Source organism: Cyprinus carpio, chromosome A5 (genome assembly GCF_018340385.1).
Source record: "Cyprinus carpio isolate SPL01 chromosome A5, ASM1834038v1, whole genome shotgun sequence".
Taxonomy (NCBI): Eukaryota; Metazoa; Chordata; class Actinopteri; order Cypriniformes; family Cyprinidae; genus Cyprinus; species Cyprinus carpio.
In genome coordinates, this window is record NC_056576.1 from 6,950,902 (window position 1) to 6,965,496 (window position 14,595).

Consider the following 14,595-nt stretch of genomic DNA (forward strand, 5'->3'; position numbering starts at 1 on the left):
GACTATTCCTTCTTGTTTTATTCCTTGTTCTTAGAGTCATTACTCTGTTGGTTGTGTGTGTGTCTATTCATTCATTCATTGCTTTGCATTAGTACTGTTCATAAAGTCATGAATTATTTTAGAATTCGGTAATACTGTTTTTCTCTTTTTCTTTTTAATCATTTTATCAGTCGTGTTCACCTTGTGTAGTTTATTCACTGTTGTGTTAAGTGTGTCCTATTACCCCGCCCCCCCCCCCAGGGTGTTTCTTTCATTCATGACCTTTGAATGATTCATCTGTTTATTCATATGTTCATTGATTTTGTTAATTCGCATATTCATCCATTCTTGTTTCGAAAAGTGTGTTTGCTTTTATGTTTTGAAGCTAGTTAGTAGTTAGCTAATTTATTAAGTTAACTCTAGAAGTAAAAAAGTTTGAATATTTATCACTATTCGTGCTACTTCCAATAAAACCCATTCTAGATGGAAATCATGGATTCCCAGAATCTGAGTCCATCACCTGAATTGTGCGGGCCCCCCCCACCCAACCAACCTCTTCCTCGTTTTCCAGTGTAGGCCTTTGATTTGAAGCAGTTCAGGTTTGTTTGTTGTGCTTGTAATAGAGTAGATAACCATTGAGCTGCCCGTTGTGTGTATAAGATCAATCTGGGCATCTTAATAAAATTGAATCCATCATCAGTTCATTTGTCTCGCTATCTAGCATTTGCAAACATAACACAGACCAAGACCAAACAACAGACGCGCCCTCAGGCACGAGTCATTAGATAGCGTTAGACTGGAGCCCTACACTGCCTGCCATGAGCGGAACGTAGACCCTTCGTTAAGGGGCAAGGTAATGGACCCTAAAGAGCATGACTTTAAATTTGGGGTGAAAGCAGTCGGTGTCGTGTGTCTGGACAGTCAGAGAAGAGTTATGATCCGGACTGGCGTGCCATCAGACGGGTCAGCGACGCATCTAACTGAGGCATTCAATACATAATCTGATGGTGTGTGTGTGTGTGTTACTGTGTGTGTGTGGTGTGTGTGTGTGTGTGTGTGTGTCAGCCAATGTCTTCAATGGTAGTATCCGGTGTATGCTATTGATGACTCCAGGGATCGATGTGTTCGGGGTTACGATCCAAGATCCATTATGTGCCATGGAGTGTTGTAGTGTGTGCTCTATGTGTGTGTGTGTGTGTGTGTGTCGTGTAATATTGAAGATCTCTGGCATTTGTTGGTGTGGCAGTGAAATTGTGACCGTTACAGATCATGAACAGGAGAGTTTTAACATGATCTGTCCATCAATTCGTAATTACTAAATATAATGTTAGTAAACTGACTTTAATTTCCTGTAAAGCTGCCTATCAGCCAATTTGCCAACTCGTGAAAGGCGCTATACAAATAAACTTGAATTGAATTAAAAACTTGAAATTGAACATCAAAAAAATCAAAAAAAAATCACATTTGTGTGTTCAGTCCTCTCATTATTTTGGTGTCTTATATTAATTTATTACTTTGATTCATGTTGCTTCTTTGGCTATGCCGTCATGGTGGCGTTTGTTCATTCATTAGCTGATGTTGTGGTTCTGCTCATTTTTCTTTTTCTGTGTTCTGGATTCTAATTAGTTTTATGTTTGTTGGTTTTTCGTTCATTCACAGTTATTAGTTCTTCAAAGTTTATTATGTTAATTTTTGCATTTATTCTGTGATTTTGATTCAGCGGCGTACTTCTGTGTTCATTGATTTCTTTTGTCTCTCTTCAAGTACATCTATTCATTGTCATGTTTCATTCTGTTCATAGTAAATTAGTTTTTGGTGGGTCTGATCCTTTGTCCCATTGGGTTTTCTCTGTGGTTTCACTTGTTTTGTGAATTGATTCATTCTATAGTTTATTAGGTTTGTTTCATTAGTTCTAATAATAGTTTTGTTAAGTTATGTCTTTTATTTAACTATGTTACTCCAGACCGTTAATTGATCATTCATTACTTTAATTCATATTTGTGATTCTCTGTGCTGTTAATCTCATGATATCATATCAAACACGAAAAAGGTTCATCGCTGTTCATCTCATCTCATTTTTTACATTGTTGTCTTTTATGTTTTTTATTCTTCAGTTTGTTGTGCTTAGAGAGGTGGGGGGGGGGGGGGGGGGGGGGGGTGGGGGGGGTTGGGGGAGGGTGGGGGGGTGGGTGTGTGGGGGGGGGGTGTGCTGGGAGGGGTTCACATCGCATTCATGTTTAATGTACTGATATAAAAAATATTTTTCTGTTCAAAGTCAAAACATTAGTCGCTAGCTTTTCAATCCAAACAGGAACTAATGTCCTCAATCATAGCACATTGACTGTCAAAACTACAAGACAGTTGATGTGCTTTACAAAAACTGCATTACCTGTCATGTTTCAGTGTTTCTAACCTGCAGTTGCTGTGTGTTTGGACTAGTGAACCGAGGGTACTGAGGGATTGTGTCTTGTGGGGGGGGGTGGGGGTTGGGTTTGTTTTTTTTTTTTTATTTGCCCTTCAACTGAACCCTATTTATATTTTTTAACGTATTGAATTTGTTCATGTCTTGGCAACACGACCTCTAAACCTGAATGCGTCATTACTTTATAGAAGGTACAATAGAAAAAAATAAGTAAATAAAATAGGGTCCTCCAAGGTGCAGCAATGTCAATGATGCAACCTTTGCTTTAAAGTGCTTTCCAATGGGTGGGGGTTGGATGTGGAATGGTGGCTGATGCCAGTAATCAACAAAACAACCGCAAAATACATGACCTTTGGTTACTATGCAAGCTTGTTTCCAATCATTCCGGCCAAAAAGGATAAAAGAAGTAAAAACCCTGTAATTGTGACCTTTTTATCTCACCATGTGGTCGTGGACTGTCTCTTCGTGGCCTGGATGTGTGGTGGGTTGCGAGTTTCAATTTGATCTTTCAATTCAGACTTTAACAGTTGTGGGGAGATACTAAGTATCGACAAGTCACGCGGCGAAAAAAGATTCTTATTTACACTTGGCTTTTATAGTTCCAGGATGGCAGAAATAAGGCTTCATAGGTTCCACATGGATACATAGGGGGAGGTAAAAAGATTCAGCTGAGTCCTCTCACCGCTACCGTCTTCTTCATCCTTTTCTCTGATGTCGCCACTGATCCGTCTCCACTTCTAACAACGTTGCTGCTCCCGCTCTCAAGGCATTATTGTACTCTCTCTGATTCTTTGTAGGTGTTGGTTCCTGCAGCATGCGACAACCAATTCAAAGTGGGCGTTTTTTCACTCTCTGGTGATATAATGGAAAAGTGGCCTCAATGCCTACTAGTCCTCCAGCTGAGGACTGGAATCAGCTAAATTCTCTAAATATTTCAGTGGATCTGTTTCTAAAAATGCTTATCAGGGGTTTGTTACCATATTTATTAGAGAGTTTTTTTTTTTCCCATACTTTGGAGCTGCTGTTGTTGCAGAAGTAGAGGATTAGGGATATTTGGTGTGTGATGGTGATATACGTTTAAAGGTTGGAACATTAGATCTAAGGTCTCTTGCGTGCCTGGGTTCAAGCATATTCGGAAAAATAAATGAAATATTAAATAACTTCACATACATCAATAAATAATAAATAAATACAAAGATAAGACAAGATCCATGATTTGATATGTGGTAAGCTTGTGTGAAAAGAAAATGAAGGCATTTTTAGAAACATGTTAGCTGAAACTGAATACTTATGGTGTGAAAAAACACATTGTGTTAATGATGATCACAACAGACCAATATTGTGCTAATTGGTTCTTGTTTGCTCTGTTGAAAATGTGACTACACACGTTCATTGGACAAAGGGATGTAAGCAATTGAAAGTAAACTGTAAGTTATTAGATAATTAAATTATTCCTTCATTAGTTTATTAATTTTCATTAGTTCATTGTATTGATGATGCATTACTTTATTAATTCATGCGTCGCTCTTTTGTTCTGTTCTTCAATTTGTTTGTCATGTTCAATTTGTTGGTAAATCATTCATTTCAGCTTATTTGTTCATCAGTATTTGTCTGGCATTGTGTGTATTAGTTTCATTCATTAGGCTTTTGGTTTCAGATTCATGAATTTATTAATTCCATAGTTGAGCAAGATATATTCACTGACATTTGGTTAATTCACATTCTGGTTTATATTATGTCATAAATGTATGTTTTAAATTAGTTTCATTCATAGGTTTCTTGTTTGCTCATTTGTTTGAGATCATTCTTTGATTCCATTCATGTCTTGCATTATCATTTCATAATTCGTTCATAAATGTATAAAACGTTTCTTTGTTCATATGTTGGTTTATTAATTCATGATTATTTGGCTCAAACATCATCATCAACTTTAAATTCACGTTTTTTGTTTTATTTCGTTTTCAGATCTTTTGTTTGTTCATGATTTAATTCGTCAGTTCATGTTCACCGTAATTTGTACTTTCTCATTTACACTGTTCTTCACTGTAAGTTCATTAGTTCGTAACAATATTCAAGTATCAGTTGAAACTTGATTTTATCTGATTTAGAACTATTGACAACCTTTACATTCATTACATTTAGTTCAGAACGCAAATGATTCTGTTATCTGGTCAGAGACGCTCACAATGTTCTTTATTTGATGTTCAGCGTGTTCATTTTTTACGGATCAGTTAGAGACGACTTTCTTTCATAATGAGACCCTATTCATATGCTTGCTGTCGTTCAGTCAGTTATATTAATACATTATCCTTCGTTCAATTTATGAATGTTGTGTGCTTCTTTGGTTCATTTATTAAGTTTAGTCATGCAAAGAATATGTTGTAAATCAGCGGGATTGTTATTTTGGTCTGAAGTTTTATTTCGTCCACTCTTAGTCAAACAAGCATGTTTTCTCTCATCATTCAACTTAGACTTCGTCTACAATTGGCTGCAAACATTTTTGTATGTGACGTTCCGGACCCCAAAGTGCACACTCTTTGGTGCTTCGCAAAATTTACAGTACAGAGTAGCCGCAATCTACATACGTGTTCATGACTTCTAAAGTTTGGTTTCCAGATCTGAAACCTTGTAAATAAGTGTTCTGAAAAGCTGGTTATATTAATTTTCATTCCGTCAGAAGTTAGGTGTCATTTTTTCTTTTATTTTTTCATAGCCTGTGTACAAATACAGTGGTGCGCAGTTGTTTGTTCTAATTTGTGCGACTCACAGTGAGTTCTCCCACGGTGCGTTTGTGTTTTCCAGGTGATTAGATGGTCAGACGTGGCGAATAGTTCAACTTGCAACTCTGAAAATTTAGTTCAAGTCCCGCTCGGTACCAATGTCGTTTGCTGACATAACAGTCACGCAATCACAAGTTAGTTACTTGTTCCGGATGCCCCCCCTTGTTTTATGCGCATTGATTTTTTCAGAACGTTATGAATTTGTTATCTAGTTTTATTCATAAAACGCGGCCACGACTTGTGTGTGCGACAGGAAAGCCAAAATAGGAATGGTGAGGGAGTTAATTGTGCTGGTTTACACGCAAGGCTATTTATTTCAGAGAACGCTCAGAGATGAGGTGACTCACAATGTCATTGCACACTGTTGCAAAGTGGCAGCGTATTTGCAACTTTGAAGTTTTTCTCTGAAAAACTAAGCAGTAGTTACTTCCATTGGCGAACCTGCAGGTTTCAGTTAGAGACGATCTGTGGAGATCCTGTTTCATACATGAGGACACCAAACAGGATACAGGCCTGCACCAGTTTCGATTCATTGTCTGACACAGAAAAGTAAATGCATGTGAAAAAATTTAGCTGCATCACCCTCTGTACGTGGGAAATTCAAGAGCAAACAAAGATGTTTATAATGAGCTCAGCAGTCTCGGCACGGACTCAGCAGTTGCGTGAGGTGATGTGTATTTGATGCACAGCAGGCCTATCTCCGTGTTTTCATGGCTAACCAATTTAGCAAGTGTTTTCCCGCTTTACAAGTCTGAATAATTTTTGGACAAACTTTACGCTATACCAGCCATTAGACGCTATTCTAACCAGCGCTAGACGACTCGCCTTGTGGCCATTTGCGGCATCATCGTAAGCAAAAGTTTCATCTGCTGAGGTAAGTCGCACAGAGACCAGTATACGACTGAGATAATTTAGCAGACTAGCAAAGTTGTGGACTTGCACAGCAGTTTTTAATTTACGAGTTGAGAAGATTCATTTTAGCAACAGCTCTATTTGTCCAGATTTTTTGTTTCGTAATTTTCTGACCTATCAGAAACAACACTGTTTTTTTTTTTATGTAATGTAATAATAGGAAGAGTGCAGAGAGAGTTGCAAAAAAAATGTAATTACTACAAAGATTTACAAGGTTGAAAGGAGTCTAAGGGGGTTTTTTCACTGGAAACAGTCGTCTTGCGTGGGTGATTGATTGCAATATGTGTTGATTTTAGAACTAGGCCAAAAAAAAGTCAATTTTGTTTGACAGCCTTTATTTTGAACACTTTGCAACTCTGATTCTTGTAATGTACATTTGCACTCAGTTTTCAGTGCACCATTTTTGGTATTTGCGTTTAATATAAACACTGACAAATCTCTGTTTTGCGCAAAGTAAAAAACAATTTGTGAAAAATATTCTTACAATTTAAAAATAACAGTTTTCTATTTGTAATAGTAAATATTGTAATTATTGTTTTGTAATCATCGTATTATTGTTATTATTATTGTGAAAATATGATTAAAAACTAGTATTTTTTATATATTGTTTAATATATTTTACAAAATAAATAAAAATATCATGTTTGACTTAGCAATATTATTATGATTATTATTACATTTAAAATAACTGGTTTATATTGTAATTATATTTCAAACAGGGAATTAAAATGATCACCCTCACCCTCTTTGCAAAATTAAAGTATTAATTTCTTTCAAAAAAATCGTACTGACCCCGGACTTTTGTAATGGCAGAGTGCTTGGAAGTGATGATTAGCAAAGGCCCTCATCTAATGGAAATTTTGAAATGCATTCCAAAAGCAGGTTGCTACTCTACATTTCCCACACACTTCCTTAGATTCAGGTTGTCTGTCTTTCTGTTTTACACGGTGAAGAGTGACGTCCTGCTGGGGTTTGGGTGAGCTATTGCAGGAGGACCTTCCCCAGCGGACCCTCCTGAGACCCTCCCACATCCTGCTGGCGCCGGAGGACGCTTACATACATCCACGAACAAAGCTTTCAATCTCATTCTGCACTGCATCGCCTGCGGCTCCGATCTACTGCAAATGCAATGGCGATTGGGTCCATCAAAGAGAACAACCATAGAGGAGAGGGGTGGCCGAGGGAGCGGGGCAGTCACACACACAATTCAACCTCACTATCCTTTCATGGGTCAGGGAAAACCATTACGGCCTTTCTGAGGTGCAATAAAAATGTTGATAGCTCTGCTTTATCCGTGCTTTTCATTGCTTAAAGGTGCTGCGAGAGAGATTAGATAAACCCGTTCCGGACATGTACAGGTTTGTGTATTATTTATGTGAGGGTGATTGAGAGCTATTGTATGCTGGTCGTTTTATAGGGCTGCTAGGACACAAGGAGGTTGATAGCAATTCTGACTTCTTGTTGGCATAACAATTGTGATTTTACTAGATATAATGCCCAAGTTCTGATATTTGTATCAGAATTGCAAGGCGCTATCTGCCAAGTTCTGCATTTCTATTGCTGCCAATGTTTCTGTTTTTATTCGCCGTTAGGAATTCAGAACCAATTAGTCTCAATGTTTGATTAAATTACTACAGTTCAAAACACTGTCCCCCCGGTTGCAACGTTTCATCAAGTATGAAAACGTCTATAATTCAGCCACACGATCATTTTTTTTTTTTTTTTTGTTTTTTTTTTTTTTTTTTTTGTTAAAACATTGGAGTACATTTTACAAGAAAATACTTCTTCAGTCTTTCTACTGTAATGATATGTGATATGATCGATTTCAAGTTTTCCTTTCTCTTTTGAGTGTTACAAGCTGATATATAAGAGATAAGATCCCTGAAGTTGCAAAGACTAAAGTCTCAAAACCAAAAGAGACATTCTTTATTCAAAGTTTAAGACTCTGCCATGCCTCCCAATTCTTTCTCAAAACTAGTCCAAAACTAGCCAAATCATGTTCAGGTAGGTAAACATTGTGTTAGTTGGGTCGCGTCAACCCACGGAGTTGAAAAAACATTCCACAGCTACAGAGGAAAAAAGTAGCCCAATTCCACGGGGAAAATGTGGATTTTGCAACCCTTTCACAATGCGCCGTCATACGGAAATAAACACAGAGGATATAAAGTAAGCGATTATGCGTTTATTTATAGTGTGATCTGCTGCAGAAGCCAGCAAAATTATGCACAGACAATATGAAAAAAATAAAGACAATGATGTGACAAAAGAAAGCAGTTTTGAAACTTTTATGATACGAGCCCCTCATGTTTCGCTTGTAGAGTTGTCACTGTAATACATTCTGACACATCACACTTCCAGTTTAGTACCACAAAATCAGAATTTAAAAAGATCAGATCCATGCGGTTTGTGTCTGTTCACACACTGTCTTGACAAAAAAACAGATCTGAGTCACATGTGAGCAAAAAAAGTAATCTGATTTGGGCCACATTTGCCTGCAGTGTGAATGTAGCCTAAGTAGCTACAAAAAGTAATATACAATAGAGTTCATTATTTCAGCCAAGTAAGTTCAATGTTGATTCAGTTCAGTTCTAGTAACAGTGTCAATGCTTGCCAAAGTAGTGGCATCCAGCTCAGTTCAGTTCAGATTTTGTCCTCCTCCAATAGTGTCAGTGCAGTTAAATCGATAACATTATTCCTTAATAACTGTCTTTTAAACAGAAGATACTAGAGATTCCGAGTGAAATAATTAAATAAATAAGGTATGCACTCTCAATAATAAAGGTGTTTTATGGTTTCATGAAGAACCTTTAACATTTAGTATTTGAGGAGCAAAAAAAATTTGGTCTGTGGCATTGTTCTGTTTTTAAGAGTGTTGTTGATTTAATCAGGTGAGCAAATCACAGTGTCTGTTGTCTTTTCCTGTCACGATTCTGTAGCTCAAACTGCATCGCATAAAATCAGCAGTGCCAAGGTCATGGATTTCAATCCCAGGGAATGCATGAACATCATGTTACAAAATGGCAATGCAAGTCAGAGCATCTGCCAAATGCATAAATGTCTTTTCACATTACGACAATGGAATACAGAGTAAAGGCCAAGAACAGTGAGTGATCCAGGTCCACTTTTGGTGATAGTCAGATGCTAATATGTCATAGTCAATTTTTTTCCACTTTCACAAAATGTTTTATAACAAGGAAACTTGCAGTGACATAAAAAACCATGAGTGCAGAGCAGATGTGTATTGGTCATATTGGTATTACTGGGTTACTGTACTGGTATGAACAAGATGAAGAAATGCTAATGAAGTTCAGAAGTGTGGGGATTATAAGACTGTTTAATGTTTAAAGAAGTCTCTTCTGCTCACCAAGGCTGCATTTCTTTGTTAAATACGCAGTAAAATCCGTAAAGAATTGTGAAATACTAGTACAATTTAAAATGACTGTTTTCTATTGTACTATTTTGTGTAAAATGCAATTTTATTCCTGTGATGCAAAGTGTAATTTTTAGCATCATTACTCCATGTCTTCAGTTCACAGGATCCTTCAGAAATCACTTTGATCAATTTAATGCATCCTTGCTGAATAACAGTAATAATTACTGACCCCAGACTGAAATCTAGCTATAGAATAAGACGTTTTAGGTGAATGTTTCACCTATAACACTAAAAATGCAGCAATCTTAAAATGAAACCAAGCTTTTGCGCTCACATATTTGCATATGTTTTAGGCCTAACATTTGCTGTAGAAGACAGGAAACACTGCCATGCATTTTAAGGTGAAGTTAGCAGCCCTCCACTAATGTTCGATCATTCAGAGCAAAAATAGCACACATATGGCTTGAAGCTGAAGCACAATCACCTCACCCGCAAGGAGAAACCAACACGAGCCGCTCTCGGTGTGGGCGAGCGAAGAGCTCAATTCATTACGCAGAGGTTAACAAGCTCCTACTGAGCTAATGACTCTAATGGATCTTTGATATCAACTCGCCCCAGTAATAATCTGCTCTAATATCTCTGCGGTGGAAACTTTTACTGTCATAATCACACCTCGGATATTACTCGGGGTCAGAGTGTAGAGTTATTATGGGTCGTCGAAACGGGGCCGGCTGCTCTAAACACTGTCAATGAACTTTATCAGGGGGGCTTAATGTGTGACAGTAACATTTATCATAAATAATTGTAGTGCGTGTGAGAGAGAAAGAGATTTAGAGAGAGAGAGAGAGAGAGAGAGAGAGCGAGGGAGATATAGTTTATGCTTTTACTTAGATTTTCACTCTCACTGTTTGGTTTAGGTCTGTCTTTGTTCACCGGCCACAAGCTCCCTCTGACATCGCTATCTATCTCTATTTTGGATGGTGTAATATCGTTATGAATCAATTTCATTGATCGTTTTGGCAATTGTGAGTAAACAAGGTTAAAAAAGTTCCTTGTCATGAAAGCTGGTGTGTAATCAGCTCATGGTGTGTGTGGTGAGTTTTTTTGTGTGTCTGAATTGTGCAGAAGATTCAGATTGAGCCTCATTATCTGGTTCAGTCAGAAAAAATCTTTCTTGCTGCAGTATTTATCTCAGAGGGCCTCGTTTTAAACAGCCGTGTTAGTATATTTACACAACAGAACACCATTCAGAAAAATGTCAAGTAAGTTTCCATTGTTTTCTAGAAGACCAATCATTGTATCTTTTGAGCTTATAAAAACCTGAATGTACTGTATAACATGATTAGAAAATGAATAGTTGAAGTATTCATCTAATATTTTTTAATGTAAGAAAAAAAATGCTGCACAGGGACATCCATGAATGTTTTTGATGTGATCAGATTCATAAAGGAATCCTTTGAATCACTTGATTCATTTGAAAAATAACAGTTTGAACTGATTCACATAAATGACTCTAATGACTCTTTTATGCGACTGAATTTTAAACATCTCAGTCTTGACGCTCTTTTATTGAAAATCGTTCAAAAGTTGGGTTGGGTTGGTAAGATTTTTTAATGCTTTTGAAAAAGGTCTCTTCTGCTCAGCAAGGCTGCATTTCTTTGATCAAAAATACAGTAAAAACAGTTATACTGTGAAATATTATTACAATTTAAAATAACTGCGTTATACTGTAATATATTTTAAAATTTAAATTATTACTGTGATGCAGGAATAAATTACATTCCTGAGCTTTATTCCTGAGCTGAATTTTCAGCATCATTACTCCAGTCTTTAGTGTCACATGATCTTTCAGAGATCATTCTAATCTGCTGATTTGCTCTTCAAGATACCATTTATGATCACTATCAGTGTTGAAAACAGTTGTGCTGCCCAATATTGTTGTGGGGAACCATGATACATTTTTTTTCAGGGACTTTTTGTTCAGGAAAATTTCAAAAGAACAGTATTTATTTGAAATAGAAATCTGTTGTTATAGATTCTAAAATGTATGTTTACTTAATGTCTAAATGTCACTTTTGATCTATTTGTTGCATCCTAGATGAATAAAAATATTAGGACAGTAGAGTATGTTTGTGAACAATACTCACATGCAGAGGTTTTTCAGTGTTTTGGATATAATAATCCAAAAACAAAAATGTGTGTGTGTGTGTGTGTGTGTGTGTGTGTGTGTGTGTGTGTGTATATGAGTGTGTCTGTGCTAACAGATCTCATTGTAAACGCACCCCATCCCATTATTGCTGTCATTGATTTTCTGCCTGCGTTTATGTGAGTGTGCTTTTACATGCTTTGTGCGTTTTTATGCTTGCAAGGCTGTGCTATATTGATATTCATCCAGCAGTCAATGTTAGTGGTGTTTTTAAGGCAATATTATTACTGCTAGTGCTCATAGTGCTTTGAACAAACCTCTAACATTAAATGTTAAGGTTCACTGTGGGTCACCCTGCAGTGATTGTGCTTCAAACATGAATGATTCCTCAAATCATGTGTGTTTTTGAGGAGAGGTCCTTCCTTCAGAGTATCTCAGAGATTTGAGGGTTTGACCAAAAAAACAACAACTTGTGAGTTTCATCCACAAAAATGCTCATTCTGTGAATGAGATATGCCATTCTGTCCTACATATTTTTGCAGTCCAAAACAACCTCTTTCATCAATGAAATGCAATTCTCATTCACAGGATTAGCATTTTGTGGATGAAATATATTGCATCTTTGCACAAAATCATGTTTAGATGACTTTACATTTCTATTACAGCATGCAACCTTGTTTTGCAACTTAAAACATATATGGAATGACAAACCTGTGCCTCATACCAAAAAAAGTCTTGTGCGACTATTCATGTGCTTTGAACACTTTATAATTTGTAAGAAATTTAAGATAAAAGTTCCTCAAAATATCCCAGTGACTATGATAGAATGTTTTGCAAACAAAAATGTAATTGACAGTGATTTACTAGCATTCTGTTTAGTGATTGGTCTTCTTAATACATTTATTTGCATACTGATTTGTAATTGGTCATTTCTTTCTAGCATCTTTTTAACCATCTTTAGCCGCCATGCATTGTTTCTGCTGCCTTGGAAAAACTTTAGTTTCCTCTTTGTTTTTTAACATCTGTTTTAATTAATTATAGTTTTTTTTTTTTTTTTTTTTTTTTATGTTGTCTGTCTATCATTAGTTCAACAAAAACTTATTAAAAGATATATTCTCTGAAAACAAGTCTTGTAGCCCATGAAATTTGCTTCTCAAATAAATTTATCTTGTAAGGATATTTTAAAAGAAAACAACGCAAAGTCCTTGCAGTGTGTGTGTCTGTTTGTTTCACTCACTGCAGCGAGTTCTTGAGTGTAAATCATAAAGTTAGATCATCATTCTTCAGCTCATCCTGTGTGAATCCTGCTCTATTCTCTTTTATAGCTGCTTGACCATGAGTGATGTTTGTTCAGACATTCATGTGTGTAAGTGTGTCTTTTCACCTCACTCTTTCTGTTCAAGGCTAAAGGTTTCTGCCGTTCACATCAAGCATTCTGCACCAAATGCTGTCATACACACAAATACCCAAAGCATAAACAAATAAACACAGAGGGTAAGTGTGAAACTATTGATTTTCTATCCGGGAATATTTTCATGGAGACATTGAAGGGTTCATTATTTATACATGTACAACAGAAGTATGCTGGCAGAGCACTAAAATATAGATAAAAACATCTCGCGCTTGAATCATGCTACATTGGTGTGATCGGCACTGACGTGATGGGAGATGTGTAGACTCACAAGCTGTTCACAGTGCATCTGAGGAACTTTGTACACAAGAATGTCAAGAAGCTTTATCAGGCCTGATTTATGCAGTTTTGTGTGAACATTATGAAGTATTGACCTGAGTTACACGGTCATACAGATTTGGACAATATGAGGGAAATGTTCTTGAATAAGTTGTTATTTTAGTATAACTGATATTCTATTATAGTTTTTGTTAATATTCTGAATTAAATTTTATATTTAGCCTTTTGTTTTCACTTTAATTTCAGTTCATTTTTAATGTTTTTTTTTTGTTTTTTTTGTAATTTTATTAGTTTTGTTTTTCGTTAATTGTTATTTATTGGTTGTATTTTAGTTATTCTCGTACTTTAAGTTAAACCTAAATTAAAAATAAATTAGATAAAATAGTTATTTTCATTTAATGTTTATTTTGTTCAAGTAACTTTTTTTTGTGTTAGTTTTTTTGTTTTTTTGGCAGTTGTGGTTTCAAATCGTTACCTTTAGGGAGTTCATGAAAACCTTAAATTTAATAAAAAACTAATTGTAAAATAAAAAATTAAGCACTTAACAATTAAATAAGATGAATATATTTTATATGTTTACCTCCATGTCAATGCGAACATTAACGGACATCAGAGCGTTTTGTGACCCTACAAAGACAAATAAATATAGTATTAATTCTGCTTGAATTCAACAACTATGAATTATGTACAATTTTATGGTAAAAAAAAACGGAACATTAAAGGAACCATTCCAGAAGTTTGTTCCTACATGACACATATGATTATATTTAACATATTTGTTCTTCTCAATTTGCTATCATCAATTTGCAAATTTTTTATATTTTTTTATACATTTTAACATTCAATCAATCAATGTAATTTTTTTATTTTGTTTGTTTATGCACGTTTTATTATTATTTGTTTATTTCGCTAATTATAATTTCCATTTAATTTCCATCAACCACAGCCCTCCCATTTTTTTACCATGATTTTTTTTTTTTTTTTTTTTTTACATTCAGCCTCGTATCTTTGAAGGTGTGGTCTCATTCAGAGATGTCCAGTTATCGAAGCAGGATTGGGCGTAAGGCTGATGTTTGCATGTTTTAACGTTTAATGCAACTTCGTGACACACACTTTTATCCTATCTGACTTAAATTGCATTCAAACTGTTCAGTTTTTCAATTCCGAACCCATGACCGACTGAGCTACAGGAACGCTTTGAGATGGGAATGTTTACACAAAAAACCTGTCTCTTGTTTAGTTAGCAACATGAAAATAAAGTGTTCTTGGCATATTTTTTTAGATAAGTAAGCA

General features: G+C 35.9%; 1 protein-coding gene across 1 annotated transcript in view; it reads left to right on the forward strand.

The window, feature by feature from the left end:
• The first annotated feature begins 835 nt into the window (after nucleotides 1-835).
• The window catches only part of LOC109089795 (netrin receptor UNC5C-like), a 100,531-nt gene continuing 86,771 nt past the window's right edge, over nucleotides 836-14,595 (forward strand). The window contains 1 exon segment of the mRNA XM_042757253.1: nucleotides 836-942. Within this exon segment, the coding sequence (XP_042613187.1) occupies nucleotides 836-942 (107 nt within the window).